Source organism: Curcuma longa, chromosome 5 (genome assembly GCF_044706935.1).
Source record: "Curcuma longa cultivar G26 ecotype Majalengka, Jawa Barat chromosome 5, ITB_CL_G26_1.1, whole genome shotgun sequence".
NCBI classification, from domain to species: Eukaryota; Viridiplantae; Streptophyta; class Magnoliopsida; order Zingiberales; family Zingiberaceae; genus Curcuma; species Curcuma longa.
Genome location: NC_133865.1, coordinates 5,437,945 through 5,461,982, shown reverse-complemented (window position 1 = coordinate 5,461,982; position 24,038 = coordinate 5,437,945). Strand labels below are relative to the sequence as shown.

Here is a 24,038-nt window from a genome sequence, read left to right as displayed (position 1 = left end):
TTCGATATGGACGGTAAATATCGATATGGTATGTGCGGTATACCGAAAATTCGGTATTTTTTCCCACCCCTAAACGGTGCTGCCGGCGGCGCCGGCGGCAACAGCAGCTTCAGGGGTACCGGCGATGGCGGCGGATGATACGGCGGAGTCAATGACCTGTAAATAGGCTGCGGCGGTAGCTGATTTGACGAATGCAGCGGCATGTGCTGCGGCGGCGGCAGCATCGCCACCAGCGATGGCAGCAAGTACGTTTTCCATTCACCTAGATATAGGGCTGGGTCGGTACGGTATACCGAATTTTGCATACGATACCGTATACCGTACCGAAAATTTCGGCATAAAAAAATCTATACCGTTACCATACCGAAAATTCGGTATACCGGAATTTCGGTATTTTCGGTATACCGAAATACCGAAATTTTCAGTATATTACACCGAAAATACTGAAAATTTTGATATACTGATAATTTCGGTACGGTATTATACCGAAAATGTTGCTATACCGAAATACCGAACAATAATAATTTCGTACCGTTACCGATACCGAAAAATTCGGTACGGTATTATACCGTACCGAAATTTTCGGTATACCGAAATTTTCGATATGGACGGTAAATATCGATATGGTATGTGCGGTATACCGAAAATTCGGTATTTTTTCCCACCCCTAAACGGTGCTGCCGGCGGCGCCGGCGGCAACAGCAGCTTCAGGGGTACCGGCGATGGCGGCGGATGATACGGCGGAGTCAATGACCTGTAAATAGGCTGCGGCGGTAGCTGATTTGACGAATGCAGCGGCATGTGCTGCGGCGGCGGCAGCATCGCCACCAGCGATGGCAGCAAGTACGTTTTCCATTCACCTAGATATAGGGCTGGGTCGGTACGGTATACCGAATTTTGCATACGATACCGTATACCGTACCGAAAATTTCGGCATAAAAAAATCTATACCGTTACCATACCGAAAATTCGGTATACCGGAATTTCGGTATTTTCGGTATACCGAAATACCGAAATACCGAATTTTCAGTATATTACACCGAAAATACTGAAAATTTTGATATACTGATAATTTCGGTACGGTATTATACCGAAAATGTTGCTATACCGAAATACCGAACAATAATAATTTCGTACCGTTACCGATACCGAAAAATTCGGTACGGTATTATACCGTACCGAAATTTTCGGTATACCGAAATTTTCGATATGGACGGTAAATATCGATATGGTATGTGCGGTATACCGAAAATTCGGTATTTTTTCCCACCCCTAAACGGTGCTGCCGGCGGCAACAGCAGCTTCAGGGGTACCGGCGATGGCGGCGGATGATACGGCGGAGTCAATGACCTGTAAATAGGCTGCGGCGGTAGCTGATTTGACGAATGCAGCGGCATGTGCTGCGGCGGCGGCAGCATCGCCACCAGCGATGGCAGCAAGTACGTTTTCCATTCACCTAGATATAGGGCTGGGTCGGTACGGTATACCGAATTTTGCATACGATACCGTATACCGTACCGAAAATTTCGGCATAAAAAAATCTATACCGTTACCATACCGAAAATTCGGTATACCGGAATTTCGGTATTTTCGGTATACCGAAATACCGAAATACCGAATTTTCAGTATATTACACCGAAAATACTGAAAATTTTGATATACTGATAATTTCGGTACGGTATTATACCGAAAATGTTGCTATACCGAAATACCGAACAATAATAATTTCGTACCGTTACCGATACCGAAAAATTCGGTACGGTATTATACCGTACCGAAATTTTCGGTATACCGAAATTTTCGACGGACGGTAAATATCGATATGGTATGTGCGGTATACCGAAAATTCGGTATTTTTTCCCACCCCTAAACGGTGCTGCCGGCGGCAAACAGCAGCTTCAGGGGTACCGGCGATGGCGGCGGATGATACGGCGGAGTCAATGACCTGTAAATAGGCTGCGGCGGTAGCTGATTTGACGAATGCAGCGGCATGTGCTGCGGCGGCGGCAGCATCGCCACCAGCGATGGCAGCAAGTACGTTTTCCATTCACCTAGATATAGGGCTGGGTCGGTACGGTATACCGAATTTTGCATACGATACCGTATACCGTACCGAAAATTTCGGCATAAAAAAATCTATACCGTTACCATACCGAAAATTCGGTATACCGGAATTTCGGTATTTTCGGTATACCGAAATACCGAAATACCGAATTTTCAGTATATTACACCGAAAATACTGAAAATTTTGATATACTGATAATTTCGGTACGGTATTATACCGAAAATGTTGCTATACCGAAATACCGAACAATAATAATTTCGTACCGTTACCGATACCGAAAAATTCGGTACGGTATTATACCGTACCGAAATTTTCGGTATACCGAAATTTTCGATATGGACGGTAAATATCGATATGGTATGTGCGGTATACCGAAAATTCGGTATTTTTTCCCACCCCTAAACGGTGCTGCCGGCGGCAACAGCAGCTTCAGGGGTACCGGCGATGGCGGCGGATGATACGGCGGAGTCAATGACCTGTAAATAGGCTGCGGCGGTAGCTGATTTGACGAATGCAGCGGCATGTGCTGCGGCGGCGGCAGCATCGCCACCAGCGATGGCAGCAAGTACGTTTTCCATTCACCTAGATATAGGGCTGGGTCGGTACGGTATACCGAATTTTGCATACGATACCGTATACCGTACCGAAAATTTCGGCATAAAAAAATCTATACCGTTACCATACCGAAAATTCGGTATACCGGAATTTCGGTATTTTCGGTATACCGAAATACCGAAATTTTCAGTATATTACACCGAAAATACTGAAAATTTTGATATACTGATAATTTCGGTACGGTATTATACCGAAAATGTTGCTATACCGAAATACCGAACAATAATAATTTCGTACCGTTACCGATACCGAAAAATTCGGTACGGTATTATACCGTACCGAAATTTTCGGTATACCGAAATTTTCGATATGGACGGTAAATATCGATATGGTATGTGCGGTATACCGAAAATTCGGTATTTTTTCCCACCCCTAAACGGTGCTGCCGGCGGTGCTGGCGGCAACAGCAGCTTCAGGGGTACCGGCGATGGCGGCGGATGATACGGCGGAGTCAATGACCTGTAAATAGGCTGCGGCGGTAGCTGATTTGACGAATGCAGCGGCATGTGCTGCGGCGGCGGCAGCATCGCCACCAGCGATGGCAGCAAGTACGTTTTCCATTCACCTAGATATAGGGCTGGGTCGGTACGGTATACCGAATTTTGCATACGATACCGTATACCGTACCGAAAATTTCGGCATAAAAAAATCTATACCGTTACCATACCGAAAATTCGGTATACCGGAATTTCGGTATTTTCGGTATACCGAAATACCGAAATACCGAATTTTCAGTATATTACACCGAAAATACTGAAAATTTTGATATACTGATAATTTCGGTACGGTATTATACCGAAAATGTTGCTATACCGAAATACCGAACAATAATAATTTCGTACCGTTACCGATACCGAAAAATTCGGTACGGTATTATACCGTACCGAAATTTTCGGTATACCGAAATTTTCGATATGGACGGTAAATATCGATATGGTATGTGCGGTATACCGAAAATTCGGTATTTTTTCCCACCCCTAAACGGTGCTGCCGGCGGCAACAGCAGCTTCAGGGGTACCGGCGATGGCGGCGGATGATACGGCGGAGTCAATGACCTGTAAATAGGCTGCGGCGGTAGCTGATTTGACGAATGCAGCGGCATGTGCTGCGGCGGCGGCAGCATCGCCACCAGCGATGGCAGCAAGTACGTTTTCCATTCACCTAGATATAGGGCTGGGTCGGTACGGTATACCGAATTTTGCATACGATACCGTATACCGTACCGAAAATTTCGGCATAAAAAAATCTATACCGTTACCATACCGAAAATTCGGTATACCGAATTTCGGTATTTTCGGTATACCGAAATACCCGAATTTTCAGTATATTACACCGAAAATACTGAAAATTTTGATATACTGATAATTTCGGTACGGTATTATACCGAAAATGTTGCTATACCGAAATACCGAACAATAATAATTTCGTACCGTTACCGATACCGAAAAATTCGGTATGGTATTATACCGTACCGAAATTTTTGGTATACCAAAATTTTCGATATGGACGGTAAATATCGATATGGTATGTGCGGTATACCGAAAATTCGATATTTTTTCCCACCCCTAGCAAGAAACTAGTGTAATCCAAGCAGAATTTTATTATGGTTTTCTGATTCGGGACAAAAACAGACTCAAAACAGACTCAAAACAAATTGCTAAAAACTTCTTGCGACAAAAAAATATACTCAAAACAAATTGCTAAAAACTTCTTGCGACAAAAACAAAAGTGATATTTAGTCTAGAAAGCGGTGTGCCTTCCGCACGGGGCCAGATTGAAATTGAAAGATCCGGCAGATCTGGCGCTATCCGGGGCGGCGGAGGCGGAGGCCGGGGCATCGGCATCGGCGACGGAGGCCGCGGCAGCGGCGGCGGAGGCCGCGGCAGCAGCGGCGGAGTCCGCGGCAGCAGCTGCAGAGGCCGCGGCAGAAGGAGGCTCGGTTCTTGGTTGTTTGGGAGGCATAGCAGGCTTAGGGCTGGGTCGGTACGGTATACCGAATTTTGCATACGATATCGTACCGAAAATTTCGGCATAAAAAAATCTTTACCGTTACCATACCGAAAATTCGGTATACCGGAATTTTTGTATTTTCGGTATACCGAAATACCGAATTTTCAGTATATTACACCGAAAATACTGAAAATTTTGGTATACTGATAATTTCGGTATGGTATTATACCAAAAATGTTGCTATACCGAAATACCGAACAATAATAATTTCGTACCGTTACCGATACCGAAAAATTTGGTATGGTATTATACCGTACCGAAATTTTCGGTATACCGAAATTTTAGATATGGACGGTAAATATCGATATGGTATGTCTGAAATTTTTGATATAGACGGTAAATATCGATATGGTATGTGTGATATACCGAAAATTCGATATTTTTTTCCACCCCTAAGCAGGCTCGGTTTCTTGAGGAGTGCTCGGTTCTTAAAGAGTGGTGGGAGGAGTGAGACTCTGAGCATTTATATAAGAAAGAAGAGATGGGTGGGTTTAGAGCGTTCTAGTGACAATGCACCGTCTTCTCGCCAGCCTGGCGCGGTTCCCTTGTCCTGTGAAACAAACGTACATCCCACTAGAGAGACGTTGATGTACGATGACAAACGGTTCAGATGTGAAAATAGATTTCCACTTACAAGAATACTTGGAGAGGATCCTCCAGTGACCAAGGCCAAGGGGCCGCAGCGACCTCTTGTGACTGCGAGCGACTAGGGGTATATAACAAGCAAATCATTTACCGTCTTCTTCGGGCCGCTCATTGTCTGTCTTCTTGACTTCACTGCTGCTGCCTGCCCTGTGGCAATCGGTTGGCCTGATCTCGCTCCCAGACGATCGGAAAGCAGCCGGAGAGGGAAGATGAACGACGCCGATGTCTCCAAGCAGATCCAGCAGATGGTGCGTTTCATCCACCAGGAGGCGGAAGAGAAGGCCAACGAGATCTCCATCTCCGCCGAAGAGGTATGGATTTCCGGCTCTCTCCCTCTAGTTTTTCTTTCTCCTCTGCTCGATCCTGACACTTGTTGATCGTGGATCAGTATCGGACAAAACAAATAAATCAGGGTTTGCTGATCTGTGATCCAACTGTATGATAAAAAACATCTTTCGTTTTAGAATGATACCCTTTCAATTAGATTATTATTTGTACTCTGGATAATATTAATTGGATTTTTCTATTTGTGAAAAAAATAGATTCTGTATGTAATATGCTCCAAATCAAAAGTTCTTATATTGTATAATAGTGTTTATCACGAGGGCAATAAATGATAGGAAAATGGAAACATGGGAGGGATTGATGTTAATGAGCATTAGCAAGTGATTAAACTTAAAGTTGAGAGTAGTGCGGGGGCATCACCCCTGAACTGATTCCGACCATCCTTAGTAATATTGTTGGAATACCTCCTTAACAAACTCATTGGAACATGCTTAACTAGTATCAACTTTTGTTGGAATACATTTTGTTCTCGCTGGAGCTTTATCCAAGTAGCATTTAACATCAATGGAAATGAGAATAGAAGACGAATCATCCCTGAGGTTCAACAGGAATATACCAGAGCTCAGTTTTGAGAAGCATTGCTAAATGTAAAAGTACTTCAAACAAAATCATAAACAATAGGGGCTGATTGCATCACAAATTTGTTAACAGTCAAATATTTCCCAATAAAGGGAAATTTTCATGGGATGCCCTTCCAATTTAAAAGAAAATTCATAAAGGGGAACTAAAAGGAGCATTAACTCTTTTTTCTGATTTAAGTGCATGTTAATGAATTGAGTTATAGGAAATGTTTAATATAAGATCAACACACATCTTGAATTATGAGAATATTTTTCTTTAGATGCTAATTTGTCTTTTTCCCTACCAGACAGGTCTTGTCCCCTACAGGACAGAATGCCCATAGTATTGTTTCTTTTAAAAGTATATGTAAAATCTAGGAAGCATATTTTATTGCATGAATGGTATTTATATGGTGCAATTCATGTCATTTTGATTCCCCACTCTAGTCAGGCTTTTTCTTTGATCTATGCTTAACTGTGTGCTCTTCAATTTGCCTTCTAGGAATTTAACATTGAGAAGTTACAACTTGTTGAAGCTGAAAAGAAGAAGATCAGACAAGAATATGAACGTAAAGAGAAGCAAGTCGAAATTCGTAAGAAAATGTAAAATACTTCTCCATTGATGTTCTCTAGTTACAACTTGTTGATGCTGTATTTTTCTTGCTTTTGAAACCAATGCTTTTCTCTAGTTGCTATTTGTAATACATTGCACAAATTTGTTCAGTAAACATTTGGTTGATTGATGTTTGATGGACACTTCATTTTGTTAATTATGTCAAAGTTAAGCTTTACATGCAAGACAGACAGTTTCATTAATCCTAGTCAAACCACTTGAAGAATAGAACAATGAGCATTTCGTTCTTGAAGTTTTTCCACCCCAAACCATCGTGTCACTATATGGGATCAACTGTACAATATCAGACTTCCTTCTCAAGGGATTACAAAAGATTATGTCTATAACTATTGGAGGTAAAATAAAATAGATTACCAATCATCTAAAAGTGGAGTCACTGACTAAAATCATATAGGTAAAATAATAAAAGCATAAGGAAATCAGTAGAGGTGCATTCTTTTATTTATGTCTTATACGTGTATGTAACACTAATAAAATCTCCTATTCATATATGAAGTTGATGTATAGTGATAATGTTTAGTCCAAAATTAAAAAGGACAATTATTGAAAATCTAAATAGTTCTTATGTGAATGATAAAGTATTTGGATTAAGAGAACTAAGAAACTTGAAAATATGAAATATCGATATATAAATTTCAAACTATTTTTGTAGAAATGCATTATATATGCATACACACTATTTAGATTTTTCAAAATGGAATAGGATCAGGCATACAATACTTTTCATCTCAGTTTGGTGTTCATGTGGTAATATTTTCTAGAGCAATTTATGTTGAAATATATTTCATGTTAAATGGATAAAGATCAAATTATTGAAAAAAAAAATAATATTCATCAAGTACTTAAAAGCTTCACCAAATCTGAAGTTTGATTTGGCCCACAATAATGTTGCCTTTGTATATTGTAGAAAGAAGTTGACATTCTTTAGATTAAGATAACTTGTCATCTATACAATGGATATTATGGTTTTTGGATGGTGATTACTGATAATTGAGTCACTTCTATTGCATCTGCAGTGAATACTCGATGCAGCTGAATGCTTCTCGTATTAAAGTTCTTCAAGCTCAAGATGATTTAGTCATCTCCATGAAAGAGGCTGCTGCAAAGGAGCTCCTGACTGTCAGCCATCATCACATCTTGAATATTACTCATCATGATCATGCATACAAACACCTATTGAAGGATCTCATTGTTCAGGTTTGGCTCTTGTGCATCTTTTCTTGCATTTACTATTTACTGACAGTGAACTTCTATGGTGGATGCATTTAGGACTTAGGTTTAGAGTATTTTTATATAATATTTGAATTATTGAAAGTAGCATGTCCATTTAATCAAGATGTTGATGACGTGACACTAAAATCTTTCCTACTAATAGCTAACCATAGATGTTATTTCACCATTGTTTTTCAACTTAATCTAACTAAGACTAGTATTAGTTCCTGTTAATGGTCCAAGCCTTGTGCTTTATTCTGTGTGCCAACTTTGAAGGGTTTGTTATTTGAATTCATTTATTTTACCATTCCAAAATTGATGGTGTGTAAAGTGAAAATCTTTTGTCCTTGCAGAGCTTGATCAGGTTGAAAGAACCAGCTGTTTTATTGCGTTGTCGGAAAGAAGATCATCATCTTGTGGAGTCAGTTTTGGAGTCAGCAAAAGAAGAATATGCAGCTAAAGAAGGTGTTCACCCACCAAATATTGTTGTAGACACTCATGTCTACCTACCACCTCCTCCTAGTCACCATAATGCTCATGGCCCCCATTGGTAATGCACTTTTTGAACATAGTCATCCATTTTACATTTTTTTTAGGATTAGTTGAATATATTTATTCCATGTTATTCCTATATGTTTAATAATCATTTTTTATATAGTGTTTGTTAAATAGAATGAAAAGGCTATCATATTGTTTGTTGCAGAGTGGGTTAATGTTGAACTTAACCACATACCATAATCTAAAATATACAATTTGGAACTAAATCTATACTTGACTTATGACTTCAACACTCCCTTTTATGCTGGAGCACTCCCCTTTATGCCGGAGCATAAATACCATGTACAACTTATTACATAAATCGGAAAAGGAGGGCTACTTTGTCGGACTCAACCTCATCCCACAATCTAAAACTAAACTAGCATACTTAAGTAATGATTTCAACACTTCCCCTCTAAGTTAGAGCATAGATATAATCCCAACCTATTAGATAAAATAGAAAAGGATTTAAAGAAAGACTAAGACATGGTAAAGCTTTGAAACCTCATGCCATATTGGAGTTGAAGTCTCTAATCAGAATGATGCAATTTCATTTCATTGTTGTGCATGTCAATGCTTAGCACGCATCGACATGCTTTTCAGTGTGTTGAGATGAATTCAAGTAAGTCTCGATCTATAAACCTCATTCACTTAGCTTGGTTGCTTCCAAAAATAAGTGCATAGCAATTCAAAAGTTATTTAAATTAAAGTCTTAAAGCAATAAGTCATAAAATATTACGAGCATCTTGACTATGATTACACCTTACTAATTTCATAACATTTGTCATGCACTTGACATGCTTTTATATGTATGGAAATGTACTGAGTTAAATTTTGATAAGTTTTACTCCTTTAATATCTTTTCAGCTAGTTTATTTACTTTAAAACATAAAGTTATAATAATTAGAGATTCTGCTGAATTAAAATATCATTCTACTGTGTTGTACTAATACTTAACACACTTCGTCATGTGTTAAATCATGCCAAAATGGATTTAGATAAGCTTACTTATTTGATCCACTTTCACTTAAATTTTATACTTTTGATAAGATTACAAGGAATGAAATCTCGAGCCGTTTTGTTCGATATTGGCGAAACATCTCGTTCCACCCGTGTATCGAAATCGACACAGTTACACCTCCTGTGTCGGCACATCGAGGCCTCGCGGAGGCGTTGCCGAGCTCTCGCGACTTGTTCGAAGGGATTTCTGCCGCTACGCGCTGAGTACATAAGCATCGCCGAGCTCAAGGGATGCCTTTGGAGGCATTGTCGGGTTGTCACGGTGATGCCAAGGTGTCGCATGGGCGCGGAACAGGGCACCGACATGAACTTTGTTTTAATTAAATTAAAAATCTTAATTAACTCCTAGCTATGATTGAGGTAATTTAAATAGGTTTTATTAAAGCCTAATAAAATTATTCATTTATTAATATAACGATATGAATTAAAATCATTATATTAAAATAAAATAAATTTTATAAATTATAATTATAAGTTTTTTATAAAATGTATTATTTAAATTATATATATAATTTCTAATTAATAATTAATTAAATAAACTATTAATCAACTAATATAATTATAATATAAAATTTTACTTTTTAATTTGTTTTTATTAAAATATAAAAAATATTAAAAAAAATATTCTAATAAAAAAATTAATTTCGGATTAATAATTTATTCAAAATCAAACCTTAAATTATTTTTGTAAATAACAAATAAATTAAAATTTCTAAAAAATATTTAAAATATTTTTAAAATTTTGTAAATAATTTTTAAAAATTAAAAAATATATCACAAGTCAACTAGAAAACTAACAACCTTTTAACCAATAAACTATTTAGTCAACTGTACCAATTGACTTTACTTGGAATCAAAACATTTTGTTCATCCAAAATCTACATCCAAGTCGACTATCATGCTCCAGTTGACTAGAATAAAGATCACTATTGCATAATAACTATCATCCCACTAAGTGAGGTCAACTATATGTATCCTTATACGTTATTAGACTAGATCTCCTATTTATTTTTAAATTATACACAATAAACATATTTATCTAATAATTACTATATATATATATATATATATATATATACGGGTCGAGATTTTAAACCTTGTAAGATTATATAATTGATAGTTGAGTTTAAAACTGATTTTACTTTTTTTTTTGCTTCAATGCATGTCGAGATGAATTTACATAAATTTTACTTATAATCTTCGTCTATTAATTCATTAATCATTAGAAATAGGACTATAGCAATATATTTAATTGAATTAAATTTTAATACAATAACTCTATCATCTTTTTTTATTTAATTCATTAAATCTTCAAAATAGGATTATAACAATTAAATATTTAATTGAATTAAATTTTAATACAAAAGATAACAAATTAGAACTCATCTTGATGTGTGTTATAAAGCATGCCAAAGTGTGTCAACTGGTGCCATTCTATACTCGTCGCCCCAATTAACACGAGTAACATATGATAGTTTATCCATGCTTATCACTGTTGGGTTTGGATTTTTAGTGGAGTGATATGATTCAACTGTACCATTCACCATGACACAATGGTACAATATTAGAATTTGGTTGAAAGAACAATGTTGAACGAGTGTTGCAGCAGAAGGTTACCTTAGATCAATGCATTAACAAGAGAGGATAGAGCAAGATCCCTAGAGATAGTCCCTTAAGTGGGCTTTTCAACATTGACAAGCTGTTGTGTCCCAATGAAAGGGGAGAAAAAATGCAATAGACGAGGGCCTCAGCAAGAGGGTGACCTGTGGTGGTTTTAAAGCCCCAGTAAGGGAGTGAGAGGCAGAGTTCGAGTCTCAACAAGAGGGAGATTGATGGTTTCGAGCCCTAACGAGCGAGTGGCAGTTTCCCAACCTCAGTAAGAGAGCAAGCCAAGGTTTCACAATCTCAGCAAGAGAGTAAGCAGGCACATGTTTGGTCTCTGGAGGAGGATAACAAAATGAACTTTTTCCTCCTCAGTTTGTTTATTTTTTCCTTTCTTTTAATAAAGTAAAATGAGAACACATGTTTGGTAATTTTATTCCCCCCCACCCCTCTCTCTCTCGCTCTCATTTTCTTCTTGTTTTTGCCCTCCAGGATAACAGACCCTTGGGATTTTTTTGATTGGATGGGTGAATAAACAGAGTGGTATGGATTTTGTTGGATGAATTGATAATAGGATGGATGGATGCATGAGATGAGAACTGAGCATTTAGGATTTGTTTGATCGGATGGATGAATAAAAAGAGTGGATGGTTGTGTTGGATGAATTAATAAAAGGATGGATGCATGAGTGGATAGCTGAGCATTTAGGATTTGTTTTATTGGATACGATGGATGGATGGATGAGAGGATGGATAGATACCGAAATACCATAGTTTCATTCTCTGGCTAAAGATGTTTTCCCTTTCTATGGTTGATAATTTAATGGTGTTGTTTGAGCAACAATAGTTAATCAAATTGTTTTCTCTTAATATCTGGACCATCAAATTCCTTTGCCTTGAAAGAGCAGTCATGTGGTTGTTTTTTTTTTTTTATGCTAACACAATTCCTTTATTATTCAGCTCTGGTGGTGTTGTATTGGCTTCTATAGATGGGAAGATTGTTTGTGAAAATACACTCGATGCCAGACTAGAAGTTACTTTCCGCAAGAAATTGCCCGAGGTACTCTCTTTTATAACTTTCCAGTGAATGCTGTAGAAACAAGATTGTAGGCTATTCTCTTAGATGTTGAATTTTGTCCCTCTAATTGCCTGCTATTTCTTGTGATATCTACGTAGTGTTGTTTCTATTTGGATGTAAATGAGACTAAAAAAGGAATTAAAGAGCATTGAAATGAAATTGGCTCTTTGCCTGGAAGAAAGAAGGAGAGGAGGAAGAACCAAGACTAAGGTGAAGGTGACTAAAATGGAATGGAGAAAGAGAAAATTTACATTCTTTCTTGTTTTTTCATCTATTCAAATGAGAAGGGTGAAAATAAAAAGTTCATCTCTAAAACTATTTTGCTCTCCTACTTCCATTAAATACAACATATTCGTTATCATATAACCATTTACGAAAGATTCACGTACAGGGATTGCTGCCCAAAAATATTCCATCAATTTACTAACATTCGATGTCTTTGTTGATTACAGATAAGGAAGCGTCTCTACGGCCAGACTGCTGCTTAATCTGCCTATCATATATGGCTTCTCCATGATGTTTCAAATAATGGCTTGTTTCTGGATTCGAACACATTGGGAATGCTTTGTCTGCGTAACTTGTAATTCAACAAATAAATGCTATGACGTCTGTATTGCTGTATTCTTATCATGATTGGTCCAGCTATATTGGAGTGTCTTTGTTATTATTTATTACTCCATGAACAAATTCCCCTGAAAAGGTGAAGTAAATGAGTTATTAGTTCATGGCATTCGTATACTCTACATGGTGGCATTGTGAAATTGGTCATTATGTTATATTTCAGCTATTTATTATCGGTTTAGAGTTTAGTAATGCTGTTAAATTAGTTCCTAAACGGCTTAGGCTTTGTTTTTCTTTTAAAGAAATTATGAATAATTACCGAGACTTCATTTTTCATATAAATGAAATACAAATTACTTACCTAGAAGGAAATGCAAATAAATTTACAATATTCGTTTTTTTACGTGTTTACTTGAAAGGGAATAAAAAATAAACAGAAAACAAATAAGTTAAGATCCTAAGGTAGTCTTTGGTTTGGTTTTTTTTTTTCGTTTTTATTTTTTTATTTTTTTAAAAATTATTGTATACTTTGTATTTTTCAATTTCATTCTCTGATAATTAGAAATTATTTTTTTTAAAAATAAAAAATAAAATATTATTTTATGTGAAGAAAAGAATTGTAGCTAGCAAATATAAAACACGAAAATGTGATTACAATAACGTCGCATGTCTTAATTTTGATTGCACAACTATAAATTTCTCTCCCGACGTCATAACTTTATCGCACAACTTCTTTTCTTCCCGACGTCACAACTTTATCGTACAACTCCTTTTCTCCTCGATGTTGCAACCTTCTCTACATGCGATCTTTTTCGATTTTCCCTTCCTCGTGCAAGTAAGCCGACGCCGCAACCCTCCTCGTGGATATTCTTTTGATAACAAAATTGTTACCAATAGAGGTGAATGGTTATAAGTTATTTTCTTATATTGCATATAGGGGTGTAATCGAGAGCTCGAGCTCGGTTCGTTTTTCTGAAGCTCGAGTTCGGCTCGAGTTCGATTCGAGCTTTAATTCTTAAGCTCGAGTTCGGCTCGTAATGAAATTAAATAGTTCGCGAATGGCTCGAGCTCGGCTCGAAAAAGGCTCGTTTTAAAGTTAAACGAGTTTAGTTCGAACTTGACTCGTTAATATATAATATTTATAATTTATGTAATATATATATATATATATATATATATATATATATATATATATATTCATGAATCTCTTAACAAACACGTTCGTGAGCTTTTAAACGAACATGTTCGCGAACACGTTCGTGAGCCTTTAAACGAACATGTTCGCGAGCTCATGAACCAAATACTGTTAAGCTCGAGCTCGGCTCGATAATATTTTCGAGCTCGAAATCAGGCTTGAGCTCGGCTCGTTAACTTAATCGAACGAACTCAAACGAATTTTTTTTCGAGCCGAGACTCGAATAGCTCGTGAGCATCTTGGCTCGTTTACACCCCTAATTGCATTTGCATATTAGAGAGTTAGATTTGACCCCTTTCTTGTATGATTTTTTTTTTTCTACGAATAAGATGGTCTTTTTATTAAAAAATATTATTTTATTTATAATTTTTCATATTAACAAACCAAACGTATTTTTTAATTTTCTTTTTTAGAAAATAAAAAAAAGTATATCGTACCAAACATATTTTTTATTTTTTAAAAATTACATCAGAAAATAAAAAATAGAAATATAAAATGGAACATAAAAAATGAAAAAGAAAAAAAAATTTAAATCAAACGCCCCAAAATTATAAATTGTATCAATCAAAACTTTTTTATTTCATAGAATATTAATCTCTAATTATAAATATATTTTTTATAAAATAAAAAAAATATTAAAATTTTAATTATCCTAATAAAATTTGATTGATTCTTTTTTAATAAAATATCTTTTATAAAGATTCTAACAAATTAAGACATTTAACCTCTTAGTCAATTTCTAATAAAATTAAAATTTTGATTGAGTTATTCTCCTCCCATTTAATTCTATCAAATTGAAGGGTGAAGTAGAAACATCAAACAAGTTTTTTTAGTTGAATAAATAATTATTATTTAATTTTTCAATCATTATTCTTTTAATGATAATATATTTAATAATTTTTTAGAAAGAAATTGACACTTTCTAATTTATAGTTTCCTTTCTTTGTTGCAATTATTAAAATTTATTTATAGAGAATAACAGAAAAAAAGATATTAAAAAATATCTTATATTATTTTATTCTATATGTGTATAGTAGTTATATATTAATATTAAAATATATAAAAAAAGATTATTATTATTATTATTTGTTTCAGGTTCAATCCATTACAAGAAAATAATTAAGGTTTCAAAAATAGATTTTTGAGACGGAATTAAAATCTATTTTAGATTTAGATAAATTAGTAATGAATTTATTATAAAATTATTAATTCATTTCATTTTAATAAAATATAATATTTAAAAAAATTGAAACTGGATTTGAAATGAAATTGTAAATAAATTTTTATAAATAAAAATAAATACAGATTATAAACCAAATTTAAAATTATATAATTTCTGTTAAAAATTTTATTTAAAATTTAATAAAAAAATTGAGATAGAAAATAATCCATTTCTAATTTATATAAATTATTTTAAACTGAAATAAAATCTATTTCAGATTTATAGAAATTAGAAATATATTTGTTACAGAATTACTAATCCGTTTAATTTTAATAAAATATAATATTTAAAAAAATTTGAGATAGAATTTGAAATGAATTTAAGATGAAATAGTAAATAAATTTTTATAAATAAAATAAATACAGATTGCAAATAAAATTTAAAACTGTATAATTTTTATTATAAAATTTATTTAAAATTTAATAATAAATTAATACAGAAATTAATCCATTTTAAATTTATATAAATTAGTAATAAATTATTTATATAAAAATAAAATTTATTTTAAATTTATATAAATCACAGATAAAGTTGTTATAGAAATACACGGGAATATTTACTAGGCGTACTTATCTTTATGATCTCATCTTCCTCACGTGCTTATTATTATTTACGGAGCCCTAAACCCTATCCCATCCAGAGATCAGGACAATGCTTAGAGACGGCGAGAAGGAGGAGGAGGAAGATAAGGGCACATTGCTGTCGTGGGACTCCGTTCTACCGGACGAACTCCTTCAGCAGATACTCTCCTTATTTCCCATCGCCAACATCATCAAATTGGGCATCGTGTGCAAACGGTGGTACGAGGTGGTGCATTCCCGGCCGTTGTTGTGGACGATGATGGCGCCGCAGAAGCCGTGGTTCTTCCTGACTTGCTTCGACGACTACTCCTCCTCGGGCCGCGTATACGACCCCTGCTCCTGCCTGTGGCACAACTTCGGCTTCCCCGGCTTAGACAAGAGCATCTTGCAAACGTCCTCCTCCAACGGCCTTGTCTGCTTGATGACCCGCGAGGACAGGAGACGCTTATTGGTCGGCAACCCAATCACGAGAGACTGGAGGCGTCTTCCTCAACTCCCCGACGGCAGCATTGGCCCTGACTACAACGCACTCGCCTTGTGGTTCGACCGCCGCACGCGCGGCTACACCGTGGTCGTCTCCAAGTTCACCAGTACCCAGCTGCGGGTGAACAACCTCCGTTGGAACTTCTCCGTCCACATCTACGAATCGACGACGCAATCGTGGGCCATGCCCGTGGCCGGAGACCTCGGCTCGTGGATAGGCGGCGAGGCGGGCGTCGTATGCGACGGCGTGTTCTACTACTTGATCCGTACGCCGGACACGGAGCTACACCCCCACTTAGCGGCGTTCGATCTCGCCAAGCCGCCCTCTACCATTCAGTCTGTGATTCAAGAAGCGATTCCTGCCCCATGCGCTCTTGCCTGTGCTCGATTGATCAACGTCTCGGGCAAATTGGTCATGGTCGGCGGGATGGTGCGGGACGCCCGGCTGATCCAGGGGTTGATGATTTGGGAGCTCAAGGATAAGACATGGCAGGAGGCTGGAATGCCGTATAGTGCCTACACGAGCTTGTACGCAATCAGAAAGAATTTCATCTGCTGCGGCGCCGGCGACCTCGTCTTCATACAGTGGTTAGAGTGGCCGACGGTGCTGCTGATGTTCGACATGAGGCAGAAAGTCTGGGCGTGGAGAGATCAGAAAGTCGGTGAGGCAGAAAGTCTGAGTTGTGGAGCCCTAAACCCTATCCCATCTAGAGATCAGGACAATGCTGAGAGACGGCGAGAAGGAGGAGGAGGAGGAAGATAAGGGCACATTGCTGTCTTGGGAATCAAGAGGACCAGACACCAGGCAGATCTCCCGTCCTTCAGCAGATACTCTCCTTATTTCCCATCGCCGACATCATCAAATTGGGCATCGTGTGCAAACGGTACTGGTACGATGTGGTGCATTCCCGGCCGTTGTTGTGGACGATGATGGCGCCGCAGAAGCCGTGGTTCTTCCTGACTTCAGGCTTCGACGACTACACCTCCTCGGGCCACGTATACGACCCCTGCTCCCTCCGGTGGCACAACTTCGGCTTCCCCGGCTTAGACAAGAGCATCTTGCAAACGTCCTCCTCCAACGGCCTGGTCTGCTTGATGAGCCGCGAGGACAGGAGACGCTTATTGGTCGGCAACCCAATCACGAGAGACTGGAGGCGTCTTCCTCAACTCCCCGGAGGCGGCATTGGCCCTGACTACAACGCACTCGCCTTGTGGTTCGATCGCCGCACGCGCGGCTACACCGTGGTCGTCGCCAAGTTCACCAGTACCCAGCTGCGGGTGAACAACCTCCGATGGAACTTCTCCGTCCACATCTACGAATCGACGACGCAATCGTGGGCCATGCCCTTGGCCGGAGACCTCGGCTCGTGGATAGGCGGCGAGGCGGGCGTCGTATGCGATGGCGTGTTCTACTACTTGATCCGTACGCCGGACACGGAGCTACGCCCCCACTTAGTGGCGTTCGATCTCGCCAAGCCGCCCTCTACCATTCAGTCTGTGATTCAGGAAGCGATTCCTGCCCCATGCCCTCTTGTCTGTGCTCGATTGATCAACGTCTCGGGCAAATTGGTCATGGTCGGCGGGATGGTGCGGGACGCCCGGCTGATCAACGTGTTGATGATTTGGGAGCTCAAGGATAAGACATGGCAGCGGCAGGCTGGAATGCCGCTCGGTGGTTACGCGAGCTTGGACGCAATCAGAAAGAATTTCATCTGCTGCGCCGCCGGCGACCTCGTCTTCATACAATGCGTAAAGTTGCCGATGGTGCTGCTGACGTTCGACATGAGGCAGAAAGTCTGGAAAGTGGAGTGGTGCCCCTACTACAGAGGCTTCAAGACCAAATTCTTCCGCGGCTTCTGCTTCGAACCAAGGCTCGACGTCACCTCTTGATCTCTGTTTCTTCATTTACAACTCGAAAAAAATATTAATCTATTTTATTTTCTTCTTGTTTTTGTTAAGAAATTAAAGAAATTTCCATTATTTGGCAAGACTCTCATCATCTGTTTGTCTAGCATCTTTGCCATCTCATGAAATAACATGACTGCTTTTGAAAAGTGTTCATGGACTCCGACAGCAGTGTTTAAACTATACAATGAACAAGTTACTTTAGGAACCAAAAGCCAAAGCACAGTAGGGAATAAAATTGTAGTGAAGCAAGAAGGATATTCAAAAGATATTAGGCTACAAATGAAATGATGTCTCATATCCTTTGTAAAATCGTGATCCAAATCGTAAGTTGAAGTGACTTATTACAAGTGGTCAACAAGGAGACATGCGTTCCGGGTTTAAGTCATCTTAGCAACATTTATTTGTTGGCTGAGATGCTGTTTCGACAGTCGGCTCTTATCAACATAGTGGTACCTCCAAAAAATTTCTTAAGGGGTTTCTGATATAGGGTAGTGGTGGGGTCGGTCACTATAAAAATTTACTCATAGATAGTCGTGAGGTCGACCGTGTGGGACTACTAAGGTGACGGATTCCACCTTTTTATAGAAAAGATCCAAATTGTAAGATTGGATTTTATAATTGGATCAGATAGGTGGGATTGATATGATTCTATGATCTTATAATTTTATACTTTGAGATATCATAATTTTTTATTTATACAATATATCAAATTAAAATTCATTCACATATCTATATATATTATTAAATATAATCATAATTATCTAATTTTAAATTTAAAAATATTTTTAAATCCTTCTTGAAGATTCTGAATAATTTTTATCATTGTATTACAATTATTTTTATTTTTTATATGATTTTAATAGGATTTTAAGAGTATTTAAATAATTATTTAATTAGTATAAAGTATTATCTTTATTTGAGTTAATATTATTCAATTAAATTAAAGGGAAGAATTCTGTGTTTGTGTTTGGTGATTTTTTGAATTTTCTTTGAAAATTTCTATGTTAAAACTAGTTTATAAAATAATTATTATTTTGTTCGATGTTAGATAATAATATCATATGTGGTATTGAGTCTCGATAATTATGTGTATTTATAAAATTATTAATCTAGTATATACAAATGACTTTTTTTAAATATTTTTTAATTATTAATCATGTACTATAAAATTTCTAATCGATTCAATCCTGACTCTAAATCGGTCTTGTATAAAATCATGATCCTATAAATTATGATGTTTCTAATATATATCGATTCCATTTAGTCAAAAAATAATATGCATAAAGAACTTATATATATATATATATATATATATATATATATATATATATAATTTTTTATAATTTAATTAAAATTATTTAAATTTAATTGAAATTGTTTCAATTTGATATCATTCGGAGCATAATGACCCATCATCAGAATACAAGGTACCAACAAGTAAAAAACTGACCGTTCCTAATTTAATTTCTATGTTGGAATGATTAAATTTTATTTCCACAATAAAAGAAAAAAATAAGGTATTTGAAAATATCTTATATTAATCTTTTTTTATTTCTCTATATTAATTATATATTTTTTATTTATTAAAATTTATAAAAGAGGATTTTTTTTTTTTTTAGTCTTTTCTGTTCTTGAGTTAGCAACTTTTAGAGTTTTTTTTCATCAGATACTTATTTAAGATCTCATCATCGAATAAAGGAACGAGAGCTATCTCATCTAACTCAATCATGCTTCAAACTCTACGCTTCTACTGTTCAGAATCGTCGATTCGACCATTCTCAAAATATTGACCATTAATTTTAACCTTCTAAAATAGTTATGATTTATGATTCAAAACCATTGATTACAATTCACGATGATTCAATGTTATTATTATTTTGAGTACATGATAATAAAAGTTCACATAGTGTGCTTATCTTTTTACTCTTATTATCTTGAGAAGTAACATTATTACTCATTTTAATTTTTCATTCTCGTAATATTAGTTCTTTCCATAACAAAGTTTTCTACTTCATTATTTGAAAGTTATATTTCTTGTATTTTTTTAATTTTTTACAACTCTTGTTCAATCATCAAGTGTGCAAGGCAATCCATGGAGGATTGGCTTGTCAAAAGCCCGTCATATATATAGAGGGACGAGCCGCGCTAAAAAATCTTCAATCTAATCCAGCTTAAGATAGATTATGGATTAGGTGGGCAAACCATGAACCATCTAAAAAATAAAAAAAATATTAAAATATTTTAAATGTGGAGATTAGATGGATAAGTCTACGAATCTATTGAATTTTCTATTTTAATTTTAAAATTAAAAAAATCAATTCATAAATCAATCTGACCGTACCACAAGCCAGACCTACTTGGACTCATGATCCACACGGGTCATCCCAAGTAGACTACCTTAAAATTGATTAATAAAATTCAAACTTAATCCATTTTAAATTATTTAATGGGTAGACTAATTCGGATCTCTTCTTTCTCGTGGAGGAGTGACGACGAGGATGAGGATTGAGGAAGGTTGTCGTGTGATGCCATTCTACGAACTCCTGGACGAACTCCTGTAGTAGTTGGTGTCATTCTCCTTATTGTCCATCGCCGACATCATTGAATTGGGCATCGTATGTGTTCTGGCTGGATGTCGTGGGCAGTCAAACCATCAGTCAATAGGGGATCTGATTCACACAAGGCTTTGCTTCCGCCGGTGAAAGGACTTGAAGATAGACTGAGCTAGAGGGTTAGACTGGTGTTGGAGAGTCCCGGCAGACCACTCCGACGCTCAAGTTAGTATCAATGCAGAAGAAGAAGAAGAGCATGAATTAAGTTGCAAAAATTGCCAGAGGTTTCTCATACCTGTTGGAGGGATTATATACTTACTGGAAAGGCATCTCCATGTCGACCCGAGGGAAGACCTTTGCCAAGGCGGAGGAGATCGATTCTGACGATTGCTAACATGGGGCCTCGACATGAGGCATCTAGGGGGGCCAAGTCTGCCAACCTCGTAACCGCTCTGTGGCTCGACAGTCGCTGATTATTCTTACCTTTTGGTTGTATGCGTAGGCACAAGGGTATCCAGGGAACCAGACCTGGCAATCTCGTAATCGCCTTGACCCCTTGGCAGGGACTGCACGCTTGGGGAATTTTGATAGTTTTTGTGTAAGGCGAAGGGCAGCGGCCGAGATAGGGCACGGAGATATCAAGGGGCAGAGGGGACGCTTGACTGAGAGACTTAGAGAGGATGAGCAATTGAGGAGCTAAATTATCTGAGAGCAAGGTTGCCAAGTTGTTGAGCTGTGGAATGGGCGAGTAGTCATGTGGCCGAGAGGTAGAGTGGCTGAGAGGTAGAGTGGCCGAGAGGCCGAGTTGCCGAGTGGGATGGAGTGGCCGAGTAGTCGTGTGGTCGAGAGGTAGAGTGGTCATATGGTTGAGAGGTAGAGTGGTCGAGTGGCCAAGTGGTCGAGTGTGACTGAGTGGCCGAGAGATAGAGTGGTCGAGTGGCTAAGAAGTAGAGTGACCGAGAGGTTGAGTGGCCGACCTAGTGGCTAGGTAAAGTGACTGAGTGTGGCCGAGTGACCAAGAAATAGAGTAGTCGAGTGGCCGAGTGGGATGGAGTGGTCGAGTTGCCGAGTCTCAAGGTGATCGTCTATTCGGTGTTGATTATGGACTTTTGACTTGCCATATCAGCTCACCCCTTGACTACTTCTGCACCCCTTGACTACAATCCACCACACAAGACTAACTAGAATCCACTACATCATAAGTCTCCCCTTTCAGTCAAGTCGAAGGAGACGTAGGTCGACTGACTGGACGATAATGGATTAAGTATGGCCCATTCAGGTTGGATTTGTAGTTACAGGTCGGATCTGTGGTTACGGGTCACATCTGTGGTTATAGATCGGGTTATATTTAATGAGCCAAATATGCGATCTACCTCGAGGTCGAGGAGCGTCTCATCGTATTGATGGCGAAGGCATGCGGGACCGGTTACGGGATCCGTAGGACCAGATTGAACGCTCGACTACCACGTGTTCGTTTCTATCATCTGACGGTTAAACTTGCAACCTCGACAAAGATCTAGGGTCAAGATTGAGGCCGAGATGTGATTGAGAAGAGAGGTTGCATTGGTTTGATTGGTCAGCTTCGTGACACCTCTCGACCATGGAGATGTAACCGCCTTCATCCGACGGTCTCTCCGAGTGGCACGACAGCCTTATAGTACCCCCGTTGATAGTATAAAAGGGGCTTTTGTCGAAGGCTGCCGTCTTCCCATTACCATCATTTTCTCGCCACCTCTTTCTCATCGTCTCCTAATCCCTCGTGTCTTCTAGCATCTTTTGTCACCATCATCCCTTCCTCCGCCGTAAGTCTTGTTTTCTTCCGTCCATTGTCGTCGCCCTTTTATTTCTTTCTCTCAAACTCCATGGCTACCGAGCGTCCCTAGTACGAGACTCAACGCTCCGTCTATGAGAGAGACGCTGCTCGACATCTTCGACTCTAGTATAATATCCTGTAGGGATCTCTATGCGAAAAATAATAATATACGCAACGGAACATAGGATCCCTTCCAATGATCCATGCGAAAAATTCGTACAAAGCTCTAACTAAGAGTTATACCTTTATTGCGTGTCCCGCTAGTCCTTGATTCGCTGGATCTCTGCACGATCAAAATGGTTGTGCCTCTAATAGTATCTACATGAACATAATCTCAATCTTAAAGATGAACCACCTAAGTTGTGCTAGCAACTTGGGATGATTCACAAAACAAGAGGACCAAAACCACACCTTGTGTGTTTCTTCCAAGAAGGGAGAGGAGGGAAAAGAGGAATGATGAGCACTCTCTCAATTTCGAAAATTACAAGAAGTCTTTTGTATTCATCCAATGAATACAGAGGGTCTTTGTCCCTTGACCTTCCCCTTCTCTTAATGGCCATAAATCACAATGAATACTAAAAAACTCGGTATTTTTTTTTTGACTTTACATCTCCTATTCATCTAATAAATAGAATGTCTCTTGGCCTTCCTCTTTAATAATATTTTATTAAATCTTTTAATGAACATTATCTATTATTAAGTGGTTGAGTCTAATCTAAATGAGTCTAACTCGAATTAGACTCAATCTCATAATCCAATTGGATTCATTTGAGTTTAACACAATTAATCTAATTTCAGACCACATTTTAGTCAAACTAAAATTAATTTATCTTCAAAACATCGTATTCTTTGTGTGTGACCCAATAGGTTCTTGTAACGTTGGCAATGCATCTAAACCACTTTAGACATATAAATAATGTATGACATCTAGCAATGCATCATTGCTACCCAAGTAACGAGAAAGTCGAGATCCGATCTAACATTTCTGTGTCTATTATAATGTATGACTTTGTCCTTCTATCCTTGATATCAAGATTGATCAATAAGGCATAAACTGTGTTATCCTCTTATCAATCTTTGTGTTTCTTAATCCCCGAGTAGACTCACTCAAGCAAATGAGCTCAATATCTCATATTGACTCATTAGTGCATGACAATGAGTTTTAGTAGTTATACTTGATCAAGGGGCCCACCCAGATATTACTACCGTCATATGGGAGGGATAGATCCCATCTACATCACTTATATCCCTTTGCATAATTCATTGCATACCCAGTGATCGACTTTATAATTTACCCTATTACGGATGACGTTTGATGATACCAAAATATACAACTCCTTATGTAGGGAACCGTAGTAACTTCGGGTCTATGGACTATTCATACCAATAGTCACTATGAGA

General features: G+C 37.8%; 3 protein-coding genes across 3 annotated transcripts; all 3 read left to right on the top strand.

Annotated features, from left to right (window-relative positions):
• Positions 1 to 5,449: 5,449 nt before the first annotated feature.
• On the top strand, positions 5,450 to 12,989 carry LOC141829328 (V-type proton ATPase subunit E-like). The gene is made up of 6 exons (XM_074716781.1): positions 5,450 to 5,646; positions 6,743 to 6,843; positions 7,891 to 8,071; positions 8,440 to 8,636; positions 12,205 to 12,304; positions 12,775 to 12,989. Exons 1-6 carry the CDS (start codon positions 5,545 to 5,547, stop codon positions 12,808 to 12,810), a joined length of 717 nt encoding a protein of 238 aa, XP_074572882.1. The 5' UTR covers positions 5,450 to 5,544; the 3' UTR covers positions 12,811 to 12,989.
• Positions 12,990 to 15,951: 2,962 nt separating this feature from the next.
• LOC141829764 (F-box/kelch-repeat protein At3g61590-like) lies at positions 15,952 to 17,127 on the top strand. The gene has a single exon (XM_074717279.1). The coding sequence runs from the start codon at positions 15,952 to 15,954 to the stop codon at positions 17,125 to 17,127; it is 1,176 nt and encodes a 391-aa protein (XP_074573380.1).
• Positions 17,128 to 17,294: 167 nt separating this feature from the next.
• LOC141829762 (F-box/kelch-repeat protein At3g61590-like) lies at positions 17,295 to 18,254 on the top strand. The gene has a single exon (XM_074717278.1). The coding sequence runs from the start codon at positions 17,295 to 17,297 to the stop codon at positions 18,252 to 18,254; it is 960 nt and encodes a 319-aa protein (XP_074573379.1).
• The last annotated feature ends 5,784 nt before the right edge of the window (positions 18,255 to 24,038 follow it).